The sequence below is a fragment of the Cnephaeus nilssonii genome (assembly GCF_951640355.1).
Source record: "Cnephaeus nilssonii genome assembly, chromosome: 10".
Classification (NCBI taxonomy): domain Eukaryota; kingdom Metazoa; phylum Chordata; class Mammalia; order Chiroptera; family Vespertilionidae; genus Cnephaeus; species Cnephaeus nilssonii.
Window position 1 is genome coordinate 19,803,955 of NC_137081.1, and position 27,312 is coordinate 19,831,266.

The 27,312-nt window shown below is 40.4% G+C and overlaps 2 protein-coding genes across 2 annotated transcripts; both read right to left on the reverse strand.

The window, feature by feature from the left end:
• Positions 1–27,264, reverse strand: LOC307106265 (peroxisomal trans-2-enoyl-CoA reductase-like). The gene is made up of 8 exons (XM_079782601.1): positions 27,099–27,264; positions 21,018–21,151; positions 20,530–20,695; positions 17,659–17,740; positions 17,095–17,191; positions 11,007–11,117; positions 3,363–3,474; positions 1–497 (listed from the first exon to the last, which is right to left on the reverse strand). The coding sequence occupies exons 1-8, from the start codon at positions 27,220–27,222 to the stop codon at positions 412–414; spliced, it is 912 nt and encodes a 303-aa protein (XP_079638727.1). The 5' UTR covers positions 27,223–27,264; the 3' UTR covers positions 1–411.
• Positions 12,968–15,914, reverse strand: LOC307106263 (AT-rich interactive domain-containing protein 1A-like; the record flags this gene model as incomplete). The annotated part of the gene is given in 6 exon segments (XM_079782599.1): positions 12,968–13,301; positions 13,304–13,988; positions 13,992–14,177; positions 14,181–15,227; positions 15,230–15,844; positions 15,846–15,914. Coding segments are annotated over 6 exon segments (2,700 nt in total). The 3' UTR covers positions 12,968–13,203.
• Positions 27,265–27,312: the final 48 nt, after the last annotated feature.

Consider the following 27,312-nt stretch of genomic DNA (forward strand, 5'->3'; position numbering starts at 1 on the left):
AAAGTGTTTGCCAGGTAAAACGAGTAACTATATAACTCCAGTTGTTGGAATCACAGTGGTGTTGCAATTTAGATTTATTACAATTAAACCTTTTAGAAGAAAATGATATCTCTATTATTAATTAGAAAGTATTCCACTCTTTAAATACCTTTCTTGGAATTAAAAGTATAATCATAAAGTATGTTAATTTCCATTCTTAATTTAAAAAAAAACTACAGGTTAAATAGTATTAGTTGGTACTTAAAAATGCATTTATGTCAGGAATAGTTTTGCATAGCCAAAATTGAAAACATTAAAAACAAACACAAAGTGATTTTTCTATACAAATTACATGCTCCTATTAAGTACAAAAATGCATTCTTAAGATGTTAAGGCATTCTGGGAAAAAAGACACCTCCTTCTTTCTTTAGTTTAGAGATTGGCTTTAAGCTTTAAAGACTCTTTCATCCTTTTGACAACAGAAAAGTCCCCTGTTCCCTCCGGCCAGTTGTCATGATCTGTTAAGTAAGTGGAAAACCTCATGTCACTTGCAAATCTATTAACCTTACAAGTCCTCCCAGTTTCCACCAAACCCTCTTGTTATTTTCCCTGGTTCACCCCTTTTTGCAGAAAGAAAAAAGAAATTATTAGGACAAGGAGCACAGGTTTTGAGAAAATCCTGGGTTTGAGTCCCAGCTCTGCCACTTACTAGATTTTTAGAATTGGGAGAAGTTACTCTTTCAGAAACTCGGTTTTCTCATCTATTAAAGGGGATAACCACATCTATCTTTTCAAGTTGTGAGAATTAAATGTGACACCCTATGTACAGCACTTGGCATACTGCAGACATTCAATAAATATTACTTCCTTAATGATGATGATTTTAAAACAATGTGCTTACTTTGTAGTAGGCACATTTAGCTGCCTCCCCAGTATCCAGTCCCTCATCTTCTCTTTCTAGTAGCCTGTTTACACTTACAATTCCAAGAGGTTCTGAGGAAGTGACCACACTTAGAACACTGACTGATGACTGACTGATCTAAGTCAACCAATGCACTCCATTGCCCTGACAGTGGTTATTGGCTGGGTATGGTCATTTGCATAAACTGGTCCAAAGCAGATTGGATCTCAGAATTTTGTTAGAAATGTTGAAAGAAAGTCATTCCCCTCTCCCCTCTCTCTCTGTCCAGATGGATGTGAAAAAAGAAGCATGAAGTTATAGGAGCAGCAGGCAGCCATCCTGCAACCAGGAGTGTTAGTCTTAAAGACAACATCATAGAAGGAAAAACATAAGTAAGAGGGGAAAAAAATGTCCTTGGTGAGACTACTGAGCTGCTGAGACACGTCTCACCTGCTTTTCAGTTATTCAAGGCAACAAATTCTTTTTTTGGCTCAAACCAGTTTGAGTTGCACCTGAAAGCATCCCATCTCACCCAGGACTTTAAATGTGCATTATCTAACTTGATCCTCCCAACAGCTTACAAAATTAATACTATAAGTCAGGGGTTCTCAAACTTTTTAAACAGGGGGCAGTTCACTGTCCCTCAGACCGTTGGAGGGCCGGACTATAGTTTTAAAAAAAACTATGAACAAATTCCTATGCACACTGCACATATCTTATTTTGAAGTAAAACAACAAAACGGCAAAAACACCCGCATGTGGCCCACGGGCCGTAGTTTGAGGACGCCTGCATAAGTGAACCCAACTGATGGATGTGAAGGCTTACAGAAATTAATTTTCCCTAGGTAATGTAGCTAATAAGGGTATAGTCAGCTTTCCATCACAGGCATTCTCACCAGGGCTGGCAATCGTAAAGAAAACACTACAAGGAAAGGCTAAGTATTACTACTCATAATTTGGGGGGAGTATTTTCTTTAAAAATAGATGTGACTGCTTTACTTAAACACCTAAAAAATGGCTCAGCCTGTGTCGCTCAATGGTTCAGCATGGACCGATGAACCAGGAGGTCACAGTTCCATTCCTGGTCAGGGCACATGCCCAGGGTTGTAGGCTCGATCCCCATGGGGGGGCATGCAGGATATAGCTGATCAATGATTCTCTCTCATCATTGATGTTTCTGTCTCACTCGCCCTCTCCCTTCCTCCATGAAATAAATAAAAGAATATATTTTATTAAGTCCTAAAACATGTTTTTGTAATGATAAAAACAGTGTTAGAATTACAAAAGAAAATCATTACACTGGGGCCTGGAGAAGCAGCCACCTGGAGTTCTTGCACTTTATAAAAGAAAAACAGTGCAATTCACCTGAACAAATACTACTGACTCAACTCTGGTGAGGGAAGTGGAAAGATTCTCTCCCACTCTTGCTACTTTAAATACTATCAGAAAACAATCCCACATACCATGTAGGCATTTCTGTGTTCATAACTGAGACTCTTAAAACCAAAGTATCTTATGTCCATTACCATTGATGCTATGTGTAAAGAAATATATATGGGAGGGGAAAATAATAAGTAATATTATAGTTCCATACTAATCATTTATCAATACAAAGGTCTTTACTCTTGATCAGACTGTTAACACATGAAAAGGTAGGTTGAGCCTGGGTCCCTGATATGAAACTCAAAGACAAATCCACATTTTAATTTGCTAGTAGACACTTAGTCAACTATCTTGAGCAACAGTTTGAATACATTTGAATTTTATATCTTTTTCTATATTTTGGGAGTGGTTAGCTTGAATGTGCCTTTTAATTTCTATAAATTTGTTTTGTCATTTGCAAAATTAGGATATTGGAATGATTTTTTTAGGACCCTTTCAATCTCTGGACTAGTCATCACACACACACACACACACACACACACACACACACACACACACTTCTGTGTAATATCTACATTTGGTTGAGCTTTACAAAACTACTGTTTTATACATCAAAAATGAATACAGTAAATTCATATGGTTTCATTTATATATATCCCAAAGATAGTGTAAAACAGCACCATAACCCATCTTCACCTAACATGTCTGATTCTTCTGCTCAGATATACAAGCAACTTACTGGAGGAATTAAGAGGAATTTGATCTAAAAAATAATATGGCATCTTCTTGCCATTTTTCTATCTCTTCCCTGAACATATATAATCATATTGAGAATATTTTTCAAGGTTCAAATTCTACCAACTTACACACACAGAAAAAAAAACATTTTAAAATACATATAAAGCTAAATTCTATAAATAAATATATTTAGATATTTTTCTATGATGAGGAATATTTCCTTTAAAAATCATATCATGAATATAAACAAATTGCACATTTTGATGTGCTAAAGAGAAAACTCCCATCTCTTAATTACTTAAGACATGTTGAAACTATGAACACGAAAAGGGTAGTGACTACTCATTGCCTGACTGCTCACCTGGTACATCAAACATGTGATTATAGAGAGACTGGCCCCCATCCACGTCCACCAACTGTCCGGTGATGAAGGAAGCTGCTGGAGATAGCAGGAAGCATACCAAGGGGGAAATCTGGAAATGGAAACACACACAGGCTTACAGAAAAGCTGATGAGTCTCCTCTTTGCCTGCTTCCCAAACCTGAACGCATCTCAGAGCACACGACTACAACATGAATTCCAAGGTGTATGTTCACCATAAGTGGGCAGAACATAGACAGCGGCCTTTTTTTATTTGAGCATCATGCAAATCAGGTAAGAGATTACGGTGAAGACAGCAAGATAGGACAGAGCCTTTGAAGGCATCAAATAAGCTACACAACGTGAAGAAGGCAAAGTAAACACAGGGCTCAATTTGGGCTCTTTTCCATTTCAAACAACTCAGCTCCTTCTACACCTTTCATTGCCCACCACAACCATACTTCTCGTCACTCCCACGTGCCTTTTATATTTGTGTCCCTGAAATAGTCAATGTGCCTTTGAACAATAACATGGCATGCCTGTCGGTTTAGTCTATGGTCCTGCAGGCCAAAAGCCCAGCAACTCAGACTATAGAAGCTTTCTGCGAAAAACACTTCAGAATCCTCTAAAAATTCAGCTAGTTCACTGATGAGTTCAGCAACATCTATCCCAAAAACCAGAGAGAAAGAGAGAAATCGCTCCACATGATGTAAAGGCACTCTCGTGGGAGGCTGTTGGCACAGGCCAAGTTCCTCAAAGGGTGATTTTAGGCACCTGCACTGGAATGCTTAGGGATGCTTATTGAAACTCCAGATGCCTAGACCCTACATGAGAGCTTCTGCAATGTAAGCTCTGGGGTTGGGGCCCCAGAATCTACCATTTTATCAGGCTCCCAAGCAGGGCTGGAACTTGGGTGAGGCTACTAAGGAGTTTAGGGTGCAGCATTGAAGGAGGTGCTTAGTCTTGCAGCAGACCCTATACTTGCACAACCCTGAGGGTGAGCATGTTCTTAAATTTGTGTCCACAGCTTGTTTGCCTCACTCTAGTCCTGGTCCTGTACTTAGCACTGTAGCCATGTGGCTATGGTGTTTTGAGCCTCTGAGATCCTGGAGGCCAGGCATAGCGTTTTCTCCATCCTTGTGTCCCCAGCAGCTACAATAAAACTGAACTGTATAAAAGGGAGGCCACTAGCCATATGACACTACCAAAGCACTTTCCACATGGTTAGTCTGAATTGAGATGTGCTGTAAGTGTAAAACACACAAGAGATTTTGAAGACTTGGTATGAAAAGAAGAATGTAAAAGATATCATTAATCATTTTTATATTGATTATATGTTGAAGTGATGATGTTTTAAATATATTGGATTAAATAAATATATTGTCAAAACTAAGTTCACTTATTTTTAACTTTTTTAATGTGGCTACTAGGAAGCTTAAGATTACATATGTGACTATTTTTATTTCTGTTTTTATATTCATTTTATTGATATTTTTTAGAGAGAGAGAGAGAGACAAAAGAAGAGAAAGGGATAGAGAGCTAAAAACATTGATGAGAAAGAAACATCAATGATCAGCTGCCTCCTGTATACCCCCTACTGGGGATCAAGCCTGCAAACCAGGCATGTGCCCTGACCAGGAATCAAACTGTGACCTCTTGGTTCCTGGGTCGATGCCCAACAATTGAAGCACACCAGCAGAGCTATATTTATTTTAGAATCAATAATTTATAAGTTCCCACATTATTGGGAGAGGGTAGAGAGATCTGAGCCATGGTAATGTTAACCACCAGACTCGGTTTACCCTGTTTAATCAATGACAACTTGCCTTGTGAACATGTTTTGTTAGTCAACCAATCAATGAAAGCTCCTGGATTCTAAAAGTCAGCCAGTTAGGAAGACTCTCTTCAATAAGCTCCTTTCTAAATCTAGCCACAGAACAACCCTTTCACACATATAACTATGACCTTTGACAGTGTTTTGCATAAAATAAGCACTTAATAAATATATACGGAATGAAGAAATCTTTATGCCTCTCTTTCCCCTAAAGGCGGGGATGTTGCATTACCTAGTTCCTAATCCAGTCTTTGCCCACCATTAAATAATCCTGAATTGAATGGAAGCCATCTGCTAGGTAAAAGACATGTAACTATTCATGGTGCCTGCTTTACTTTTTACCTGGAACTCAACATGGAGCTAAATTGAACTAATGAAATTCTGATATTTACCAAATTAACTAGGCACTATTGTTTTATTTTCAGATGAAGTCTTCTTAACTTTCATTTTTATGGAATCCATTTGATGGATGGACTTAATGTAGTAAGCCATTCACTATGGTTTTATCAATCAAAAAACACGAATAGAGACTAGCAACTTGCATCAACTTTATGTGGCCAACACCTTTTTTAGCTCAGTTACCTGTTTATGTTCAGCTCTGTTTATCAAAGATCACATCAGGAAACCTTTAAATAGGCTTGGGTTAGAATGTCAGCACCATGATCTCCGAATGGCATTAGCTGATTACTGAACCCCATTGGCCCTTAGTTGCTTAATTTGTTAAAATGAGTGTGCAGGATCTCAGAAGCCAATTGAAGGCCTGCCATGTGCTGCATTCCCTTTCTGAGAGATACTGACAGACACCAGGAGAGGTCAAGGCAGTTCCTTTTGAAACGACAACTACATTCTGACCCCCTGATTACCCCAGGGACCATCAATTAAAGGAAGGCAACTCAGTGTTAAGCAGTTGGGCCAATGGCCTTGTGTGAAAATTCTGCCCAAAACGGAACATTGATGATTAACTGAAGCAAACAGAATATCTTGGAAACATGAGCTAGGGATGCTAGGACACAATCAAGCAGAAGCCAAAAGTCTCTCCTTATTCTGCATCTCACGATAGCCACCATCATCTCTGCTTCTCTTCACAACCAAACCTTTTGAAGGTAACATCTACTTCAGGCATGTCAAACTCAAAGGCTAACACGGGACAAATAAACGAGGCATGTGGCCCGCAGGCCACGAGATTGACAGGCTTGATCTACCAGGTGTACCGGTTAATAATGGGGATTTTATAATCAAAGAAAACATGATAATTTCAAGAGAAACATCAAAAGTGCTTTCTTCAAAGTAATGTCCATCCCTAGCTACACATTCCCCACATCTTTCAGGTAATTTGTGGATACCGTCCCAGTAGAACTTGTCTTGTTTTGAGGCAAACCATTCAGAGACCATATTTTCCACTTCTTCATATGTTTTGAAGTGCTGCTCAGAAAGTGCATGTGGCATCGATTGGAACAAGTAATCTGAATGAGCAAGGTCCGGTAAATACGGTGGGTGGGTTAATACTTCCCAGGCAAGATCTTTTAACGTGTCTTTAACTGGTTTTGAAGTGTGTGATGGTGCGTTATCATGAAGCAAAATTACTTTGCCTTGTCTTCTGACCCATTCTGGTCGTTTTATGACCAAAGCATGGTTCAAATTGACCTGGGCGTTCTTTGTCTTTCACATAGAAATCATCACTTTTAAAGCATTTAAACCAGCGTTTACAAGTATCTTGAGATGGAGCATGTTCACCTTAAGCTTCCTGAAGTATACGATAACTTTCAGCAGCACTTTTCTTCAAAATAAAGTAATGAAATAAAACTTCCTACAAATGCTCTTTTTTTGGCACGAAATTCGACATTTTTAAGTGTAAAAATATCTATGATGTTAACACCTTCAGCAAATTTGACATATGAAGTTTTGAAGCTTGTTGTCAATACAACAAAGTAGCATACATTATCAAATCGCATATATATCAACATATGTGTAACTCCATCTATTGAAAAAAATCCGCATTATTAACCGGTACACCTGGTACATTGTTAGTTTAAGCATGATCAGCAAAACCCTGGGTATACCTAAGGGGATTGGCAAGGTCAAAACTACTTTCAAAATAATACTACGTCTTTTTTGCATTTTTCACTTTGTTGACATTTGTGCTAATGGTGCCAAAGCAATGGTGGGAAAGACTGCTGGAGCCTCAGCATGAGTCATGGCAGGAACACAAAACTGACCTAGTGATCCTTATACCAGTAGTCATTATATCCTTCACCGGCAAGTACTTTATGGTGGTGGGGGGCAGCCTGGTTCACGTTAGAATGTCCTTGGTGAAGCAGGAAAAATTATTAATCTCGACCACTGAGCCTACACCATTTTGATATCCTGCATGATGAAAGAGGAATTACACATTAAGCTCTGCTGCATATAGAAGTAAAATGGTTGCCTCAAGGAAAAGAATGTGCAGTTGAGTTGTGAGCTGAAATAGTCACATTTTCCAAGAAACACCATTTTTTATTTGAAAGAGCAAAGTGCAGTTAATGATCTTGGATACTGGGCAGACATTTTTCAAAAATGAACACAGTGAGACTGTCACTTCAAAGGGAAATGACTGACAGTATCTGTTACCAATGGTAAGATTTGAGCTTTCAGGTGAAAATTGGAATTTTGTTAATGTACGTCAACACTTAGAATTGTGTGTCAACATTTAGAAAATATGCATAACTTAGTGAAGCAATATTTTCCAAAAGATTAATGACTGATGTTAAAAATCATTTTTGGGTCAGAGACCCAGAATAATTGCAAGGAAGACCAATAGATTTTAATGTAACAGAGTACAAAAAGTTCACTGACATGGTTCCAGGTTCCACACTGCAACTCACCTTTAAAAACTGCCCCTTTTTGCCAGGTCGGTGTGGCTCAAGAAGCTTAAGATTACATATGTGACTATTGTTATTTCTGTTTTTATATTCATTTTATTGATATTTCTTAGAGAGAGAGAGAGACAGAGAGAGAGAGAGACAGAGGAAGAGAAAGGGATAGAGAGCTAGAAACATTAATGGGAAAGAAACATCAATGATCAGCTGCCTCCTGTATACCCCCTACCGGGGATCGAGCCTGCAAACCAGGCATGTGCCCTGACCAGGAATCAAACTGTGACTTCTTGGTTCCTGGGTCGATGCTCAACAACTGAAGCACACCAGCCGAGCTATATTTATTTTAGAATCAATAATTTATAAGTTCCCACATTATTGGGAGAGGGTAGAGAGATCTGAGCCATGGTAATGTTAACCACCAGACTCGGTTTACCCTGTTTAATCAATGACAACTTGCCTTGAACATCGACCCATGAACCAGAAAGTCACCATGCAATTCCCACTCAGGACACATACACAGGTTGTGGGCTCGATCTCCTGCAGGGGAAGTGCAGGAGGTGGTTGATCACTGTTTCTATTTCTCCTCTCCCTTCCTCTCCAAAACCGATAAAACCATTTTTAATTTAAAAAATAATGAATTAAAATAAAAACTGCCACTTTTTGAATAGTAAAGAAGAATATTCACAATTATCTGAAAATGCTAATATTAATAAATGTGCCTTGTTTCCAACTGTCCATGTGTAAGAGGCCAGATTTTCTTCATACGCTTTAACCAAAACAATGTATTGCAACAGATTGGATGCCGAGGCAGATATGAAAGTCCAGCTGTATTCTAGTAAGCCATACATTAAAGATATTTGTATAAATGTGAAAAAAATGTTTTCTTTTGTTTTTGAAAATATAGTTATTTTTCATTTAAAATAGTATTGCTGCCATGATTCAGTGGTTGAGTGTCGAGCTGAGGACTAAACGCAAACTGAAGAAAAGAACAGAGTAGGATCCCTTGTTGTTTTTGTTTTTTAAAAGGTATATAAATATGGATATTTTTGCATGTGCATAGTAAATTTCTGGAAATATATACATCAAACTGATAATGAAAGGTAGTTCTAGGAATTAAAACACATTTTCTTCAAGAATGTTATGCTTTTGCTGTTATATTTAGCACTTCAATATATCTAAAAATTATTTTGTATATATGTGATGTGAGAGAGGGGTCTAATTTATTTCTAAATGAACAGCGCATTGCTGCAAAACTTTTGCTGAATGATCTGTTCTTTCCCCACAGACCTGAAATGCTGCTTTTATCCTATAAACTCCCACAGATACATGGTACTGATACAAGAGTCCATTATATTCCACTAATTTTAACCTATTCCAGTACCAGCACCAGATGTTGTAAATAAGTATTGCACTACAGTATGTTTTGATGTCAGGAAGATCAAGTCCCCCCATTATTCTTTTTCAACACATTTTTGGCTTTTTTTGCATAAATATTTTTCTAAACAAACTTCAGAATCAGAGTGTTAAATTCCAAAAAATATATTAAATTTATACATTAATTTAGAAAAACCTGATTTCAATAACATTGATTCTCTCCATTGAGGAAGATGACATGTCTCTCTATTCTGGTCTTTAGTAATAAAATGTTTTTTGTTCAGAGCTAAGTAGACTCCAGGTATTCTAGTTTTTATTATTCTTATGAAAACGATAACTTTTTTTCATTACATTTTAAGATTGATATAGCTAACATTTATGAAAGCTATTAATTTTTTCATACTTAAATCTGACCACCTTACAAAAGTTGTGTATGGAGTCATAATAGTCTGACTTGCATAGGGTCCTGCCACGTGATAAAATAACGTAGTTGAAAAAGTGCAATGAAACAATAAAAACACACTCTTTTTAATTCACACGGCATATCCTCCTGAATAAAGACTGCTATGCGCACCCTCGCTGGTTTGCCTTAGTGGTTAGAGGCAAAGGTCCCAGGTTTGATTTGGTCAAGGGCACATACCCAGGTTGTGAGCTCGATCCCTAGTGTGGGGTGTGCAGGAGGCAGCCCATCAGTGATTCTCCCTCATCATTGATGTTTCTATCTCTCCCTCCCTCTCCCTTCCTCTCTGAAATCAATAAAAATTTATGAGAGAAAAAATAAACGACTGCTGTGAGCATTCCAAGTGATCGTGGGGAAGGACATGTAATAAGAATAGAGCGACAGTTGTCTAATAATTATTCACCTCACTAACTATAGATTAGTCGTTTTCTTGCAGATCCTCGGAAACTGGAGGGTGAAACAAGGCTGTAAAAAGATAAGATGCCTCAATGGGTCTATTACTCAGAAAAGAAATACATTTTGAGAACAGACCAAGGACAGGGCGTGCTTTGATTTGGTTGCTGTGCCTGGACCCTGACCCCCTCCGGGAGTTTATCTCAGGAACTGACCATTCTCAGGTCCCAGGAACAGGCTGAGCTGTTTGTAACATCATAGAAGATTAGCCACCTTGTTATCGGACTTGGAGCTCCTGAAGGCCGGACTGCAGATACTACCCTCCCTTTCCACGTTACACTTGTAGCTTGCAGCTGCACGTAGCTATCTTCTCCCTCGTGTGTATATAACCAGCCAACTGGTGAGGGGGTCAGAGCAGACTTTTGTGATGACCTGCCCCTTTCCCATACAGCCAGCATTATTGGCATAAACGCTCATATCTGATTCAACCCTGACTCTGCTTAATTGGCTGAAGGAGTGACAGGTAGCTCGGACTCCTTGGTTGTCCGGTTACAAAAGCAGAACCAGGATATTCCCCCAGATCCAGAAAGTCCAGGGAAATGGTTTGGTGGCAGAGGGAGCTATCATCTCTATCAGCCCACCACACTATGTAAAAAAGACAACAAAATGTTACTAAGTTCCAAAGTATGAAATAAAGTCATTCTAATCAGTGTTAGAAATAAACCTTACCTCCTCAGGAAATCCAAGTCTTTTAGCTGGAATTTTCTGATAGGACCCCCAAAATAAGTCTTTTGCCAAATCACCATAGTTGTCATAAGCAGTCTGGGAATAAATGATTCCCTATGTTTAGATATAAAATAGGAAAAAGGAAAAGTATATAAGATTAAATTTTAATTGTAAAGACATCAAGAAAGTCTATCGACCAATACCAAAACTTAAGTGGCTTCAGTGTAATAGAAAAGGTAACATTGCTAATATTGAGAAAATTTAATAGTGTTTGACTACTACAATGAATTATTTGAATGCTCATTTTTGTGACTTCACCTTTGTTAATAACCAGTTAAGCCCTGGATTTTTTCATAAAAGACTTGGTTTCTGAAAGCATAATTATATGAGCAGATTAGTGGGCTCTTAAATGGGACAAACCATGAGACAGGGGAGTCTATTTTATCTTCCACTGGGCTTCTCTGTTTCACAACACAAGACTGAGCTATGGTTATGCGAGACTTAGAAAATGCAATATTGTCATGGATTTCACCTAAAGTAAAATCACAAATAAGGCATGTGAATCTAATATAAAGACACGAAAAATGTAATTGTTTAAGAATTCTCCTATATAGCTTTCATGGATTTATAAAGCCAGGAAAAGTACTCAAAGCCTGTATAACACAGGATAAAGCTATTTGTTACTGGTCAAAACTACAACAGAGATTATAGGGAGGAGAAGAGGAACATGAGGTGTAAAAGATGAGGAAATTGTGTGGTATTACTCCAAATGATAGGGGGATGATATACTAGTTTCCCATTAAAAAATTTGCAACCTTTTGTTTAAAGAGGATGACATCTTTTAGAAGTATTAAGTTTGTTTGTTTGTTTTTTACCAAGATTTAATGTACATTTATTCTTAACACGTGGAACATATACTATAAAGATTTCATACTGAATAAATGATATTCATTAAGCCAAAAAAAGGAAAAAAGGAGGAATTTACATCAAGTTTTAGCTACCTTGTTTGAAATACATATATGCAGATTTTATCACTGAAAAAAATCTCAATTGTGTTTCTTCATCAGGAACTTCAACTGAACCTAGAACTTTTTCACACCTCGATTAGAAAAAAACAAAACAAAAAAGAAACAGAAAAAAATAAACTATAAGTTGATTGGCTGCTGAGACAGCAAGGACTTTTTACAGAGACCTGTACAGCATCTCGCCAAGAGGGGCTATGTCTGGCAAGAGATTAAATAGCTGTGTCTCGCTTTGTGCAGGTCACCAACTTGTTAACTCGTCATACTATTAAGGGGTAGCTGGGAGGGGGACCAAACTGTGGGGACCCAAGGGTATGTGCAATGTACAACGTCATATATATACACACGTGGCAGCACAGTGGCTGCAGCTAAAGGTTAAAACCAGTTCTAAGAGGTGATCTTGGGGTTATTCATACAATCGAGGAGGAGAGAAAGAGGTCAGGGTGTTGTAGGTTCACACATGATACTTTGGGGGAAAAGCCTTTTTTTTTCCTCCTCAACGTTTAACTGAAAACATTTTTAAAAACTACAGCTTGCTGCTGACCCAGCGGTTTTTTCTCTTGTTTCCATATGAGACATTATTATTACAGTATGTTTACAGTATCAGGTGTACAGTACAGTACATGAAAGGATCTACACTCTACTGCACAGGCCTCTCCAGTGAACAGGGTCTGTCCACAACTTCGAACTTCTCGGCTTCTGCAAGATTGTGAATGTACAACAATAAACCACACACAGTTCAGCAGTCACCTTTTTTGTCCTTCAGAGGGGTTTTTTGGTATTTTTTTCCTTTTTTTTATCATTAAAAACAGTTATGAAATGTGGCATCCCATTGATGCAAGGACCTGGAAAGCCATTTTTATTTTATTATTTTCCCCCAAACTCACTGTAAACAACAGTAACTTTGGTTAAAATAAAAAAGTCTTCTATGTAGGCAGAGCTTTGTCTTTTCAAATAGGGTAGGGTCCTGAGGGAGTGAGGACAAGGAACAGAAAGGTAGAAAGGTGAGGAGAACTGGGAAGAAAGAGAAATAGGAGACTTTTTTCCCCAAGGGAAAAGCTGGACAGCACAGGGTAAACTGGATTCTGAGGTGGTTTTGCATAAATAAGGGGCAATAATCAGTTTCTAAGTTCTCCACACACGCACACGCACACAGGGAGGGAGGTGTCCCACGGCTGTCATGACTGGCCGATCAAAAACAGTACATCACAAATGACTTGTGAAACCAATGAGTTCATCCATGGTGAGACGGAGATGTCCAACAGCCGTGACTCATCAGCGTGAACTCTGAGTGGTTCTCATCCACCTTGGCCAGGGCCAGCAGAGCACGGGCAGCCCGCCGCATCATGTCCACACTAGTTGGCTCAAATGCGGGGCGGGGGGGGGGGGGGCAGGGGGGGGGTTTCTGCATGTGGAGCAGGCTCGCCTGGCTCTGCTGGAACTCCGTGGCAGCAAGGCTGTCCTCCAGGAAGCCCAGGAGGTTGCCGATGCTGCCCTTCTGCACGGCGATGGCACGGGCTGCCAGGCTGTCTCCCTGCGCCAGGTTGGCCAGCAGTACCAAGGCCATCTCCCGGCACACTGGGTTCTTTCTGTCACTGAGGAAGCGCACCATGGTGCTATACAACTTCTCCAGGCGGCTGAAGGGGGGCGTGGCCAGGATCAGGTCCACATTGTTGTCCTGGATGCTGAGTTTGCTGAGAGTTTCCAAGACCAGTCTCTGGGGGGAGAGGACGGCACTGGGGCCCAGGGTGGAGAAAAGGTCCTGGGCTTCAGCTGAGGGGCAGACTGCCCGGTGTAGGAGTCCATCCAGGACAGGCAGGCAAATGCCCTCAGGGTACGGGGAGAGGTCCAACTGCCCCGAGATGTTGGCTAGTGTGGCCAAGGTGTTTGCCCGGAGCATCCCCAAGCAGTCCCACCACCACTCTACTTTGTTGCATCTCACCTCTTGGTCCTCCTCCTTCTCCTAAGTTAGTGGTGCCTGCTTCCGTTCTGGATGCTTATGGTGTAGAAGGATCAGCTTGCCCAGGATCAGCAGCAGCCCTGGGTGTTTGGACATCTCAAAGTCGTTACCTGGCACAAATGACAGGCTTTGGATGGTATTGGAGACACAGACGCAGCGCTTGGCAAGGGAATCCTGCCAGTCCAGAAGGGTTCACAGTGGGGTCCCATCTTTACTGTGGGGTTCATCCTCTAGGATCTTGATGTTCCGGTGGCTCTGTGCTGGGCTGATGCCAAATGGAAACTTGCTGCTCTCCTTGGGAGCCACTGCACTTTTAGCTCCCTCCTCAGTCAACGTGCTAGATCGGGTGGACAACATGTCATCCATAGTGGCTGTGATCCGTTTTTCTGGAGCGCCATCAGGTGGGGGGCCCTTCTGTTCTGTTGTCCCTGATGTACCCTCTGCTGCTGTGACATGCTTCCGGGTGACTGGTAGGCAGGGCACATGAGGCCGGGTCGGCAGCAGCTCTGTCTTGCTCTCAAAGTGGGTCTGGAGATGCTCAGTGGTGTCCCCCGCACCAATCCGCCAGTGCAGCAGGCCACTGTCAAACTCCTGCACACGCCCAAGCTTATCTGAGCAGTTCACCACAAGCGGGTCATTCTTCTGCACGATCTTTACTGGAAGCTTGTCAAACTTACTGATTAGTTTCTCCTCACTATTCTCTGAGGCTGCCTTGTCGTTGCTTGAAAAGGCCATCTCCTCATCATTTTCAACTACTTCCTCTTCTTCTTTCTCTTCTAGATTAGGACCTAGAAGGTCTTCCTCCTCCTCCCTCTCCACAGGGACTGGACTAGACACCTTGCTGCATCTCCCAGGGTCCAGTAGTGTTCTCTGCCCTGGGTCACCCACCTCATATTGCTTTAAAATGCCAAAGATCTCAATCAGGAAAAGTCGGAAATATTCCACAAGGAGCTCTAGCAACCCTGGGAGCTGACTGAGGTTAAAGGTCATGATGCTATTGTCATCATACAGCAGGATGTTAATGGTGTCTAATGCCCATGTGCTCTCTGCCAGCAGCCCAGACTTGAGGGACATCATTACCCGCCATGCCTCTGGAGTTCCCATGTCTTTCATGGTGAGTCGCCTCCTCTGCTTCAAAACAGGCTGTGTGGCTTCAACAGAGCCAGGTGGGAAGGTGATGTCCCGCCAAATCATGGGGGGCTGCACAGGGGCAGGTGCTATGTGAGAGGCAGGTACGGGGGGGGCCCTGCCTTTTGCATCTTCATCCCAGAGTGCAGGAATGGAGACTTGCTAGGAGAGGTGCGGTTCTCCATTGGCCGGGGCAGGGGAGCAGGGCTGGATACCTGAGGAATGTGGTTCTGCATGCTTGGTGGGGGCTGGTAGTTGGAAAGAGGGGGCCTTGTCATGGGGGGCAAGGGGGCAGAGGGACCATATGGAGGCTGGCATGTGCCATGGGAAGGCCATGAGCCTTCATGGTTGGCCCTCTGATCCGTATGCAGCATTTCATCTGTTCGGTTCATGTCAAGATAGGCAGAGCCCGTGCTCTGCCTGTTGGCGTAATTGTAGGTCATGTCATTATGCTCTTGCCACGTGGTGCTTTGCTGAGCAACCTCAGCAGATGCCTGTATGGGGCCACCCATCCTTTGTGGTGGCATGATCTGCTGGGCACTGGAGCCAGGGGGTGCTGAGACACGGTCTCGGCCAAACTGGAATGGAAACTGGTTCTGGGGGCCACTTTCTGGCCGGTGCTCAGTAGCAGCAGTGGCAGTGGTAGGATAAGTATTGCCATACTGGTTGCATACATCTTGCTGAGGGGAAGGCTGGACAGCTTGTTGTTGGCTGGTGGGCTGGGGCTGGGCTTGGGTTGGGCTGGGGGCAACGGGTGCTGCTGGGGCTGCCCTGCCCAGTGCTGTATGGCACACTGTACATCTCCCTAGAAGTATGAAGTTTTAGACCTTAAACCTAAAAATGTCTCAGGAGGAAAAACATGACTTTAATAAGGTGCTTATCACACTAATAATCCACTAAAGGTTTTCAAGAAATGCACTTTGGGAGGCCAGTTATGCAAGGTAGCTACATTAAGAATGGGACTAATATTTAATTTATTTTATAAATATTTGCATGTAATTTGAGTAAGGTAAGCTCAGCTATGAAGGACTAAAGGGAAATGAAGTTTCTGGCTAGGAGCCTGCAATTTGTTAAATAGGAGATTTTCTACTAACGTCAACAAGTCAGTTCATGCACTGAGTAGCATGAATAACAATATCTATAGGTAGTATAAAGATAGAGTTACAGATAATATCCACAGATATTACAGTTTCAGATTGAGAAACGATTCCTATATTTTAGCAATGACCAGGAAACATCACAGAGAAGAGCATTTGAGCTGACTTTTACAGGATGAGTGAAATGTTTCATTTAATGTCTCAGTACATGGCCAACGTGTAATACTCAAGGAAGATTAAGCTATATCTTACTTCACACAAAAATGATAGTTTTTAAAGTTGAACATATTGTGATTTCCCCCCATCATTTACATTAGGTTTCAGAGAAATTTTCTCTTTACTTCTAGTTGCTCTTTAACTGGGAGTTTCCTCCTAAAACTTTGACTTTAAGTTTCTCTCTCTCTTAACAGAAGATTAATAATAAACCAAGAAATAACAAAACAATCCAGAAAAATTCATTCTTTAAAGTAGCGATTTTTCAACCTTCACAGTGCATTTGAGTCTCTTGGGAGGTTTTTAAAAATACTGATGCTTGGATTCCACAGTTTGGAGCCAAGCTTATGTATAACTATTTTTTAACCCTTTGCACTCGCTTGCTTTTTTCATCGAGCTGCTACCAATGCTAACCATGTCGAGTCACACTCGACATCCGAGTGCAAAAGGTTAATCATTTCACTGATAATTCTAATATACAGACAGGATTGAGAATCATTGGCTTAATTTAACCTTAACAATCTAACCAAAGAATATTGGTAAATTCAAGAATATACACATCCATTTTCAAAAGCCAATCTTTCCTAGTATACAGACAGTGACAATACCTCTATCAACAACATAAATGGAATCAGAAGAGCACAACTTGTTCATATAGAACATTTACCTACAGGGGCAACACAGTTGATCCTAACTCCACTGCTGGCCCATTCCAAAGCCAAGGTTTTGGTGAGGTTGTAAACACCTTCTCTGGCAGCTGCACTATGGCTTTAAAAGACAAAAATGTAAACAGTATAATTAGCTTTTGTTGAATATTTCTCTCATTAACTAAACTGACAGGTGTGTCAATGGCCTGTCAGAACCCCACAAGAACACTCTTGTCATGAAACTGTGTGTGTGAGTCTGTCTGTAAAATGGGAAAGAATTGGGTCCTCCCATATTAGAGCCAAACCACAGCTGTCTGATTGTCAAATCTCACTGTGTAGGCCCACATAAGATTCCCCCACTTCACAGGGACTTAAGAGGAACATTGAAAACTTTTTTATTATGAGGAAATACAAGTTGATAATTTCAGGGTTACAAGTCTTTTTGGTGTGTGCATAGTAAATTTGGTGTGTGCACAGTAAATTTTTTAACTGATTACGATTTCAGTGATTTTTTGTTTGTTTGTTTGTTTTACTTTGGCTATTTCTGAACCTTTGACACATAGGAAAAAAAAATATAAAAATGCTTACGCAAATCCCGGAAATCCATTTTCAGTAGGAAAAGTGATATTGATAATGGATCCTCCATGCTCTCTCATCCAAGAGCTGTAAACTGAAGGAAACAGACAGATGACAGTCATATTAAACAGTGTGCTGGCCCTTCTCTGGTCCCCTGTTCCAGCATGTTCCTTTTGTGGTATGTTTTAAATCCATATTTATATTTCTTTTCTTTTTAAGCCTGGCTGAGGTATAATTTACACATCATAAAAGCCATCTACTTTATCAGTACAATTTAATAATTTTTTAAATGTATACATAGTTGCCCTGGCCAGTGTGGCTCAGTTTGTTGGAGTGTCGTCCTGTGCACCAAAAGGTTGCTGGTTCCATAGTGGTCAGGGCATATGCCCGGGTTGCGGGCTCAATCCCTGGTAGGGAGTGTGCAGGAGGCAGCCCATCGATGTTCCACTCTTACATTGATGTTCCTCTTTCTCTCTCTCCCTTCCTCTCTCTCTACAAATCAATAAAATCCTTCAAAAATATATGCTAGTTGTGCAAATATCAACACAATACAGTTTTAGAACATTTCCATCACCCCAAAAAGTTCCTCTGTGCCCATTTGCAGCCAAATCCATCCCTGGGCAAATGCTCATTCATTTTCTGTTTCTATAGATTCCACTCTTCTGAATATTTCACATCAATGGAATCAAAGTCCACACAGTATGTGGACTTTTTATGTCTGGCTACTTAGAATGTTTGTGAGGTTCATCCACGTTGTAACACATATTAATAGCTCCTTTTTGTTGTTGAATAGTACTCCATTGTATGGATACGCCATATTATATTTATCCATTCACCAGTTGATGAACATTTGGATTATTTCCACTTTGGGGTGATTATGAACATGTCTTCATGTAGACACATGCTTTTGTTCCTCTCATGTTAAGGGTAAAATCGCATTCATATGGTAACTCTATATTTAGCTTTTCAGGGAACTGCCAGACTTTTTAAGTGTCTCCACTATGTTATATTCCTACCACAAATGCATGAGGATGCCAGTTCTTCCACACTATTATTGTCTGACTTGCTGATTACAGCCATTCTAGTGGAAATGAGGTGGTACCTAACTGAGGTTTTGACTTCCATGTCCTTAGTGACCCATGGTGCTGAGCATCTTCTAATGCGTTTATTAGCTTTCTTTATATCTTTTTTTGATGAAATATCTACTCCAATCTTTTTTTTTCCACTTTTTAATTGGGGTGCTTTCTTATTATCAAATTATAAAAGTTCTTCATATATTCTGGATACAAGTTCTTTATCAGATATGTGATTTGGAAAATTGTCTCCCAGTCTGTGGCTTATCTTTTCACATTCTTAATGGTGTCTTTTGAAGCATAAACATGTTTAATTTCAAGTCTAGTTTATCAATTTTATATTTTATGGACAAATGGGAATTTTGGTGGTGGTTCCAAGGACTCTTTGCCTAACCTAAGATCAAAAAGATTTTCTGCTTTGTTTACTTCTAAAAGTTTCAGAATTTTACTTTTTCCATGATCCATTTTGGACTATTAGTTAACTTTTATTTATAGTGTGAGGTAAGGGTCTTTTTGTATATGGAGATCCAACTGTCCCAGTACCATTTGTTGAAAAGACTATCATTTCCCCATAGAATTGTTGGCACCTTTGACAAAAATCAATTGACCACAGATAGAGTTTTATTTCTGGACTCTCAATACTTTTTCACTTATCTATACATCTATCCTTATGCCAGTACCACGGTGTTTTGAAATCAAGAAACATAAGTCCTCCAAAATTCTTCTTTTGTAAAATTCTTTTGGCTATTCTGCATCCTTTGCATTTCCATATACACTTTGTTTCTTTTTTCTTTGTTTCCCTTACCCAAGAAGATATATCACAAAAAAATATGGCCAAGAGGCATGCCAGAGATTTCACTACCTATGTTTAATTCGAGGATTTTTATGGTTTTGAGCCATACATATAAGTCTTTAATCCACTTACAAGTTTATTCTTGTATATGGTGTAAAAAGGTGATCTAGTTTCATGTTTTGTCTTGTAGCTGTTCAATTTTCCCAACATACATTATTGTATAGACTATCTTTACCCCATTGTATGTTCCTGCCTCCTTTGTCATATACTAACGATCCATATAAGTATGGGTTTATTTCTGGGCTCTCTATTCTGTTCCATTGATCTATGTGTCTCTTTTTATACTAGTACCATGCTGTTTTGATTATTATAGACTTGTAGTATAGTTTGATATCAGGTAGTGTAAAACCTCCAACTTTGTTCTCTTTTTTCTCAAGATCACTGTGTATTAGGGGTCCTTTGTTGGTCCACATAAATTTTAGATTATAGTTCTGTGAAATATGCCATTGGTATTTTAATAGAAATTACATTAAATCTATAGATTGCTTTGGGTAGTATGACATTTTAATGATTGAAATATAACCTACAATCTAAAGACAATGCCATGCTCATTAGTTGTTAGTCTAAAGGATGTGGACTCTGTCTGGTATTCTCCCAAGAACCTTACTGGCTTATCAGTTCCTTATAACAGATTTATTTCTTAAAAACAAAGTAAATGTGAGAGTTTTATTTAATTTTATAAACAACTCTAGTTATCTCTTTGGACAGATCCTTAATAATTTTCTCATGGGAAATTCATGAAAATAAAATTATAAGATCAAAAGATCTCCATATTTTATAAATACTGCCAAATTACTAGCCAGAAATGTAGCAATTTACAATCCTGTGTGTGAGTAAATCAGGGCAGTGAATGTTGACAACTGGAGCTTTCTGAGCCCCTAACAGTTTCTCTTTCAGGATTCTCTATGATCTTTAAACAAAGACACCTTGAATATTGGGGTTAGTGATCACACTTGCCTGCTTTGCACATATAGAAGGTGCCTGTCAGGTTGGTTTCAATCACAGCATGCCATCCCCTTGCACTGATGTGGTCAGCGGGAGCCGTGAACTGGCCTCCTCCATTGTTTACCAAGAAATCGATCTTACCATAAATATCTAAGGTGGATTTGACCAAATTATTTACCTGAAGAAAAACATTAAAAGTAAACTGGTTAATGACCTAATTTACTACTCAGGTGGATGGTTTGCTCCAGGAGAGCTTACAATCTCTCACCACAATGTCCACACATCATAAAGTTACATGTATAATTTTGCTTCCCTTCCTCTCTCCTTCTCCTGAGGCAACTTACTCAATAGATCATTAGCGAAGAACCTCCTTCACAGGCTCTGCTTCTCCTGAACCTCATCTGAGGCAGGTAACATGAGAAAACCTGAAGCACACTCAAGTTTAGGAACCACTGCTATAGATGAAAAACGAATAAATGACATGGACATAGTGGCAGTACCTCCTCTTCCTTACGGATGTTGCATTTTATGGGAGTGACTTGAGACTGGTGGGTAAGAGGCAGGGTGGTCTTCATTTCATCTGCAGTAGATTTTAATACACCAAACTTACGGGATGAAATAACCACATTACAACCTGAGGAATGAAACAGCCAAAGGACAAGTAAATATGCTTTCATTGGTTGGCAAAATCCCACAAATAATAATGTTTACCAAATATTTCATGTGTTCCCATAAAAACGATGAACTGGGACTTCTGCTTCTGGTCAAGATGGAATAACAGGAACTGGATTACTATCAAATCAATGAACATATCCTTATGTGAGGATGAAAAAACAAACACTCATATCTGTAACTCTTCCTAAATCCATATTAAGAAATTGAGCATCTTTAAAAAATAACAACAACAAAAACAACAACACAGCAACAACAAAACAACAATAACTCAGGATACTAAAGTGATTAATGCCTGACTTTGTCCAATGCCGCAAACAAAGACATACAGTTTCCCCTAGCTGGTTAGCACAGTGGATAGAACGTCAACCTGAATACAAAAGGGTCCTGGGTTCCATTCTGGTCAAGGGCACTTACCTGGGTTACAAAATCCTCCCTGGCCCGGACCCCTGGTAGGGGCCTTGTGCAGGAGGCAACCAATAGATATGTTTCTCTCACATTGATGTTTCTATCTTTCCCTCTTTCATCCACTCACCCTAAAAATCAATGGAAAAATATCCTCGGGTAAGGATTAACAAAAAACAAACAAAAAAAAGACATAGAATGAGAGTATAAGTAGGATTTTTCACATGAATTATCAAATCAAACATTTTCTAAATTAACACTACCTATTATCTGAGCCCTGAATGCTTCAGCAAAGTTATGCAATAAAAGTAGAGCTCTACTGAAACACAATTTTAAAAAGTTATTTACTTTAACTGATAGAGTTTGTCACCACATACAAATGGTAACCCACCCCACCATTCTTTTCACATTGTTTTGGTAAATGATGACTTGTAAACTCACAGGTAGCTGCTGATAAACTGCCTGTTTGCTTAAAGGATTCTAGGTGCTAACCTCAAAGAAAGCTAAGTCCAGGCTTCAGGCATTTTGGCTCCAGATTTGCTTACCTTCCAGATCATCACTTGACTGGCTCCAAGATCATTATTGGAGCAGACTGTGCCAACTACCACACAGCACCTTCAAAGAGATCCACAACCACTCTTGTCACCTTTGTTCTGTCTTCCCCTTCCCTGCCCATAAAAACCTCTGCCTGCACTGAGTTGCTAAGATGGTATTTGTGATGAGAGTCCCCCATCTTCTCAAGGTGCAGGCTCTTTCTTGCTTTCCTTCCATCAGCACCTGTCTCTAGGGCAGTGGTTCTCAATCTTTCTAATGCCTTGACCCTTTAATACAGTTCTTCATGTTGTGGTGACCCCCAACCATAAAATTATTTTCGTTGCTACCTCATAACTGTAATTTTGCTACTGTTATGAATCATAATGTAAATATCTGTGTTTTCTGACGGTCTTAGGCTGTACAGCAGGGTCTAAGATGATTGGAAAACACAGATATTTACATTACAATTATATTTAACACATTTTTTATAGATATTTACAGTTATGAAGTAGCAACGAAAATAATTTTATGGTTGGGGATCACCACAACATGAGGAACTGTATTAAAGGGTCGTGGCATTAGAAAGGTTGAGAACCACTGCTCTAGAGAATTGGCTTTCAAGCAGCAGGCAGTCAAACCTGGGTTTGGGATCCAAACTTGAACTAGTGTGCAAAGGTAATACAAGAAAAAAAACAAAAAACAAACTTCAATGCTGGGCAAAACACTAGAAATCCAAATTTCCATGAAAGGAATGGTTAAATAAATTATTGAACACCCATTCTATGGAATATGATGTAACTTTGAAAAGAATGAGATATTACCATATGTACTAGCCAGGAATAAAAAAAATTATAGAGCAGTAAAAATACTGTGGTCCCAGTTTTGAAAGTAACATATTACATATGTGTGTGTATATGTGGGCATTTGGGTAGATTCATAGAAAAATCTCCAAGGAGATTTAGAATAAGAGAAAAATGGGGAAACTAATTTTCTCCTTTTATATACTTCAATACTACTTGAATTTATTACAGTGTACTTATATTACCTTATAATAAACTAGAAATGTATTAAATATAATTCTTCTCCAAATCCTACACTAAATAATTTGAATAAACTTGGTTTGTTTGTATGAGTAGCTAGAGAAATTCAGAAAGCTAAACTTGTTTAGATACAAGATAGAGAACTAACTTGCAGATAAGGAGTTATTTCTACATCAGGCAATTGCTTTCCTACTTGGGCTGACACTGATTCCTTTTAATCTTCAAATCAAAGTATGACATTTATTAAGTATTTTCTAGGTCCCTGGTGTTAGTAATAGATTTGGTGTAAACCCCACAGGCTTTTGTTTGTTTCTTGTTTTGTAATGTAAATGCCTAATTTAAGCTTTGATTGTCAAGGCATCCAATTCAAAGAAGGCTATCCTATCTAATAAAAGGCTAATATGCAAGTCACCTGAACTGCAGAACTGGTTGCTATGATGCACACTAATCACCAGGGGCCAGACGCTCAATGCAGAAGCTTCCCCCTAGTGGTCAGTGTGCTCCCACAGGGGTGAGCCTTTCAGCCAGAAGACCGGCTCAAGTCTCAAGGGCAGCGGAGTTGGCAGCAGCACTAAGTATGTCCTGACAGCTTAGGCCCGCTCCCTGCTCCCCAAGGACTCCTGGACTGCCAGAGGGTGCAGGCCAGGCTGAGGAAGCCCAGCCCCCCTCCCCCCCCCTTCCCCGAGTGTACGAATTTCATGCACTGGGCCTCTAGTCTCAAATAAATACAGTGCCAGCCAGAAGACAAGATAAAGAGCCAGGTCACCTCCCCTCACTCAGGCTCCTCTGTTTTAGAGATCTTGGTTGATTTCAACAATTGACCATTTGAGCCACTTGTTATTTTCATCTCCTGCTTTTTATATTCCAACTCTTTTTTTTTTTTTTTCAATCCTCACCCGTGGGCATCCTTATTGATGAGAGAGGAGAAAAGAACACAGAGGGAGGGGGGAAGGGAGGAAGAGAGAGAGAGAGAGAGAAATTAATGTCAGAGAAATATCCATTGGTTTCCTCCCATACACTCCCTGACTAGGAATCAAATATTTTGCACTCCTATGCGCTCTCTCTCTCGCTCTCTCTCTCTCTCTCCCTTCTCTCTCTCCCTCCCCCCTTTTCCTCTCTCTAAAAAAATCAATAAGCATATCCTTGGGAGAGGATTTTTTAAAAAATGGCAGTTTAATCCCCCATAATTCAAATTATTTCCAGAAAAAGTAGTTGCTGTTAACAATACTATAAACTTCCAGTCTTTTTTGGCATATATACTCTATTTTTCATTAACAATGTAGAATGTTATATTTGTTTAGAATCCTGCTTTTTGTTGTTGTTGTTGAATTAGAAGGTATGCATTTCTCTACATAAAGTATTCAATAGCAAGATGTTTAAATGTGGAGGGGGGATGAGGGCATGCGGCAGGTGGTAGAGGAGGCTGGGGGAAGGTCAATGGGGGAAAAAAGTAGATATATGTACTACTACATGTAATACTTTAAACAATAAAAAATTTAAAAAATAAATTAAATTTTTTTAAAAGATGTTTAAATAGCAACATAGTATTTCATTGTTTCTGATTTATCTATTTCTCTTATAATGAATATTTAGGTTATTACGAATGTTTCCCTACTCACCACTACTTCCTTGTACATAAATCTATGCTTGTCTCTGATAATTTTCTTAAGGGAAATCCCTAAGAGAGAAGTTACCGGGTCATACAGCATGAATATTATTAAAGCTTCTGGATTCTTTTTTTCAAATTGCCCTTTAGGAGGCTTCTAATCATTTACATTATTGCCAGCCTTTTCACTCCAACATTTTATTTTCTTCGATGCTTAAAAATTTTGTTAGAAAAACAATGTGATCTTATTATTTTGCATTTTATTGCCAATAAAGTTCATTGCTTCCCATGTACTTATTGCCTATTTAAAGTTCTTCATGGCTGGACCGGGGACCTGGTCCTGAGCGGGTCTGCCCAGGGAGGGCTGGTAGTGTGTGAGTTCTTGACTTCGTGGAGGAAAGATTTCACAGTATGAGTCCAAGTGACTATGAGGGTACTTATTAAAGCTGCAAACAGTGAAACAATGAAGGACTTAGGATAGAAGAAGCAGCAGGAGAGCCCACGCTGGGCTGCCCTAGCTCACTGGAAAGGAGGAGAAAAGGGTGCCTTGGAGACAAGTTCAGGGGGTTAGCCTGGGAGGTGTTGCCACTGTCCATTGCTCCCCTGGTTGCAAGTCTCCTGGGGTCACTTAGAGTTAGATGGGAGGAGAAAAGGAGGAAGGGAATGGCATGCTCATGCTCCTCTGAGGGAGAGCTCACCCTGAGTACTTTGTCTTGAGCCCTTTTTTTTTTTCTTAATTAATCCTCACCTGAGCATATTTTTCCATTGATTATTAGAGAGTGGAAGGGAGGTGAAGAGATAGAGAAACATCGATGTGAGAGAGACACATGGATTGGTTGCCTCTTGCATGCACCCTGACCAAGGCCTACACTCTATCCACTGAGCCAAACCAGCTAGGGTTGTCTTGAGGCTTTTTCTCTCTTTCGGGTGGGAGTCATAGGGGAGGCCTCAGGGGAGGGTTTCAGCAGAATATTCATCAGTTTTCCAGGTGTGTTCTTTTAGGGTCCTGGTCTCTACTGATTGGTCAGTGCCAGGGCAGGGGGTCCTCAGTCATTGCTCCTGATCCTGGCATTGCCCACCTGGTTTTGCTGCTTTTCTGGGCCTGGGGCTGCAATACTACTGAGTCCTAGATGTTATCTCTAAGGAGGTGACTTTCTATATCTGGCTGTCAATTGCTCAACCAGTATTTCAGCTATCTGTGTCAGTTTTCCCATTCTACTGGCCAGGGAAATGTTGACTCAGTTCTGAGTTCCTTTTATTCCAGAAAATTCCAGACTCTCTTTCTTCACAAGGAACACTTGAAGTTTCTTTTAAGGATAATTTTATGAAGATGTAATTTCATGTGGTTTGTGACTGGGATGCACCAGTAGCTCCATGGAGCTCTGCCTGGGCGGGTCAGTGTGCCCCTGGCTGCACCACAGCCCGGGTGGTGGCTTCGCCCTATCCTGCCTCCATTTGGTTCACCTGGTCCATATCATTAGCCAGTTTTTCTAGCAGTGTGTTAGATCTTTTCCTTATGTATTTGTGAGAGCTCTTTATGTCATACATTTATTGTATATTGTAAGCATTTTTCTTCATATGCCTTTAATATTTCCTTACATTGTTTTTTTTAATTCAATGACGATTTACATTTTCATGTGGATAGATTTATCAGTTTTCTCCTTCGTGGTTTCCCTTACTTCCTTGTTCATGTGCTGACAAAGTCCTCCCTGTAGCCCTAGCTTATTTGGCTCAGTGAAGAGAGCTTCCGCTGGTGCACTGAAGGGTCCTAGGTTCCATCCCAGTCAAGGGCACCTACCTCCATTGTAGGCTCCATCCCCAGCCCTGGTTGGGGCTCCTGCAGGAGGCAGACACTCCATGTGTCTCTCTCAGCTCAGTGTTTCTCTGTCTCCCCCCTCCCATCCACTCTCTCTAACATTTCCAAAGGCGGATAATTTCCTTGAGTGACGATTAGCAAAAATAAATAAATAAATAAATAAATAAATAAATAAATAAAGTCCTCCCTTCACTCCTTACAGTAAATGTTATGAAACCTCAGATGATGGGAGCCTCTCAATGTTACAAACTTTTCAAGTTAAATGAAGTCCTCCTGTGTCCTAACCCCTCATGAGGCAGACTACAGAAAAGGATTCGTTTTCCATGATTAATTCCATACATGTTTCCACAGGTCTCCTTATTCCCTACTTGGGACCCAGAGAAGTTACAATTTCTCCCCCATCTGTACCTCCTTGCTTTGCAAGCCACACTTTCGCAACCTGACCTAGCGCCCCCTGCCAGCAGGTGGCATCGCCAGAGACCCCGGGCCCCGGGTCCTACTCACGCACCCAGCTGCAGGAGCTCGGTCGCGATGGCCTTTCCGATGCCCGTGCCCCCGCCGGTGACGATCGCCACCTGATTCTGCAGCAAGCCGGCCGCCAGGCAGCTCTTGCCCTTAGCCCACACTGCCATGGCTGCGGAGCCTCTGAGTGCTCCCAGGGAGGGCCAATTGGGGTGGATGAGTCCCCTGGTCCTTGGACGTGGGCAGGGCTAAGAGCCCAC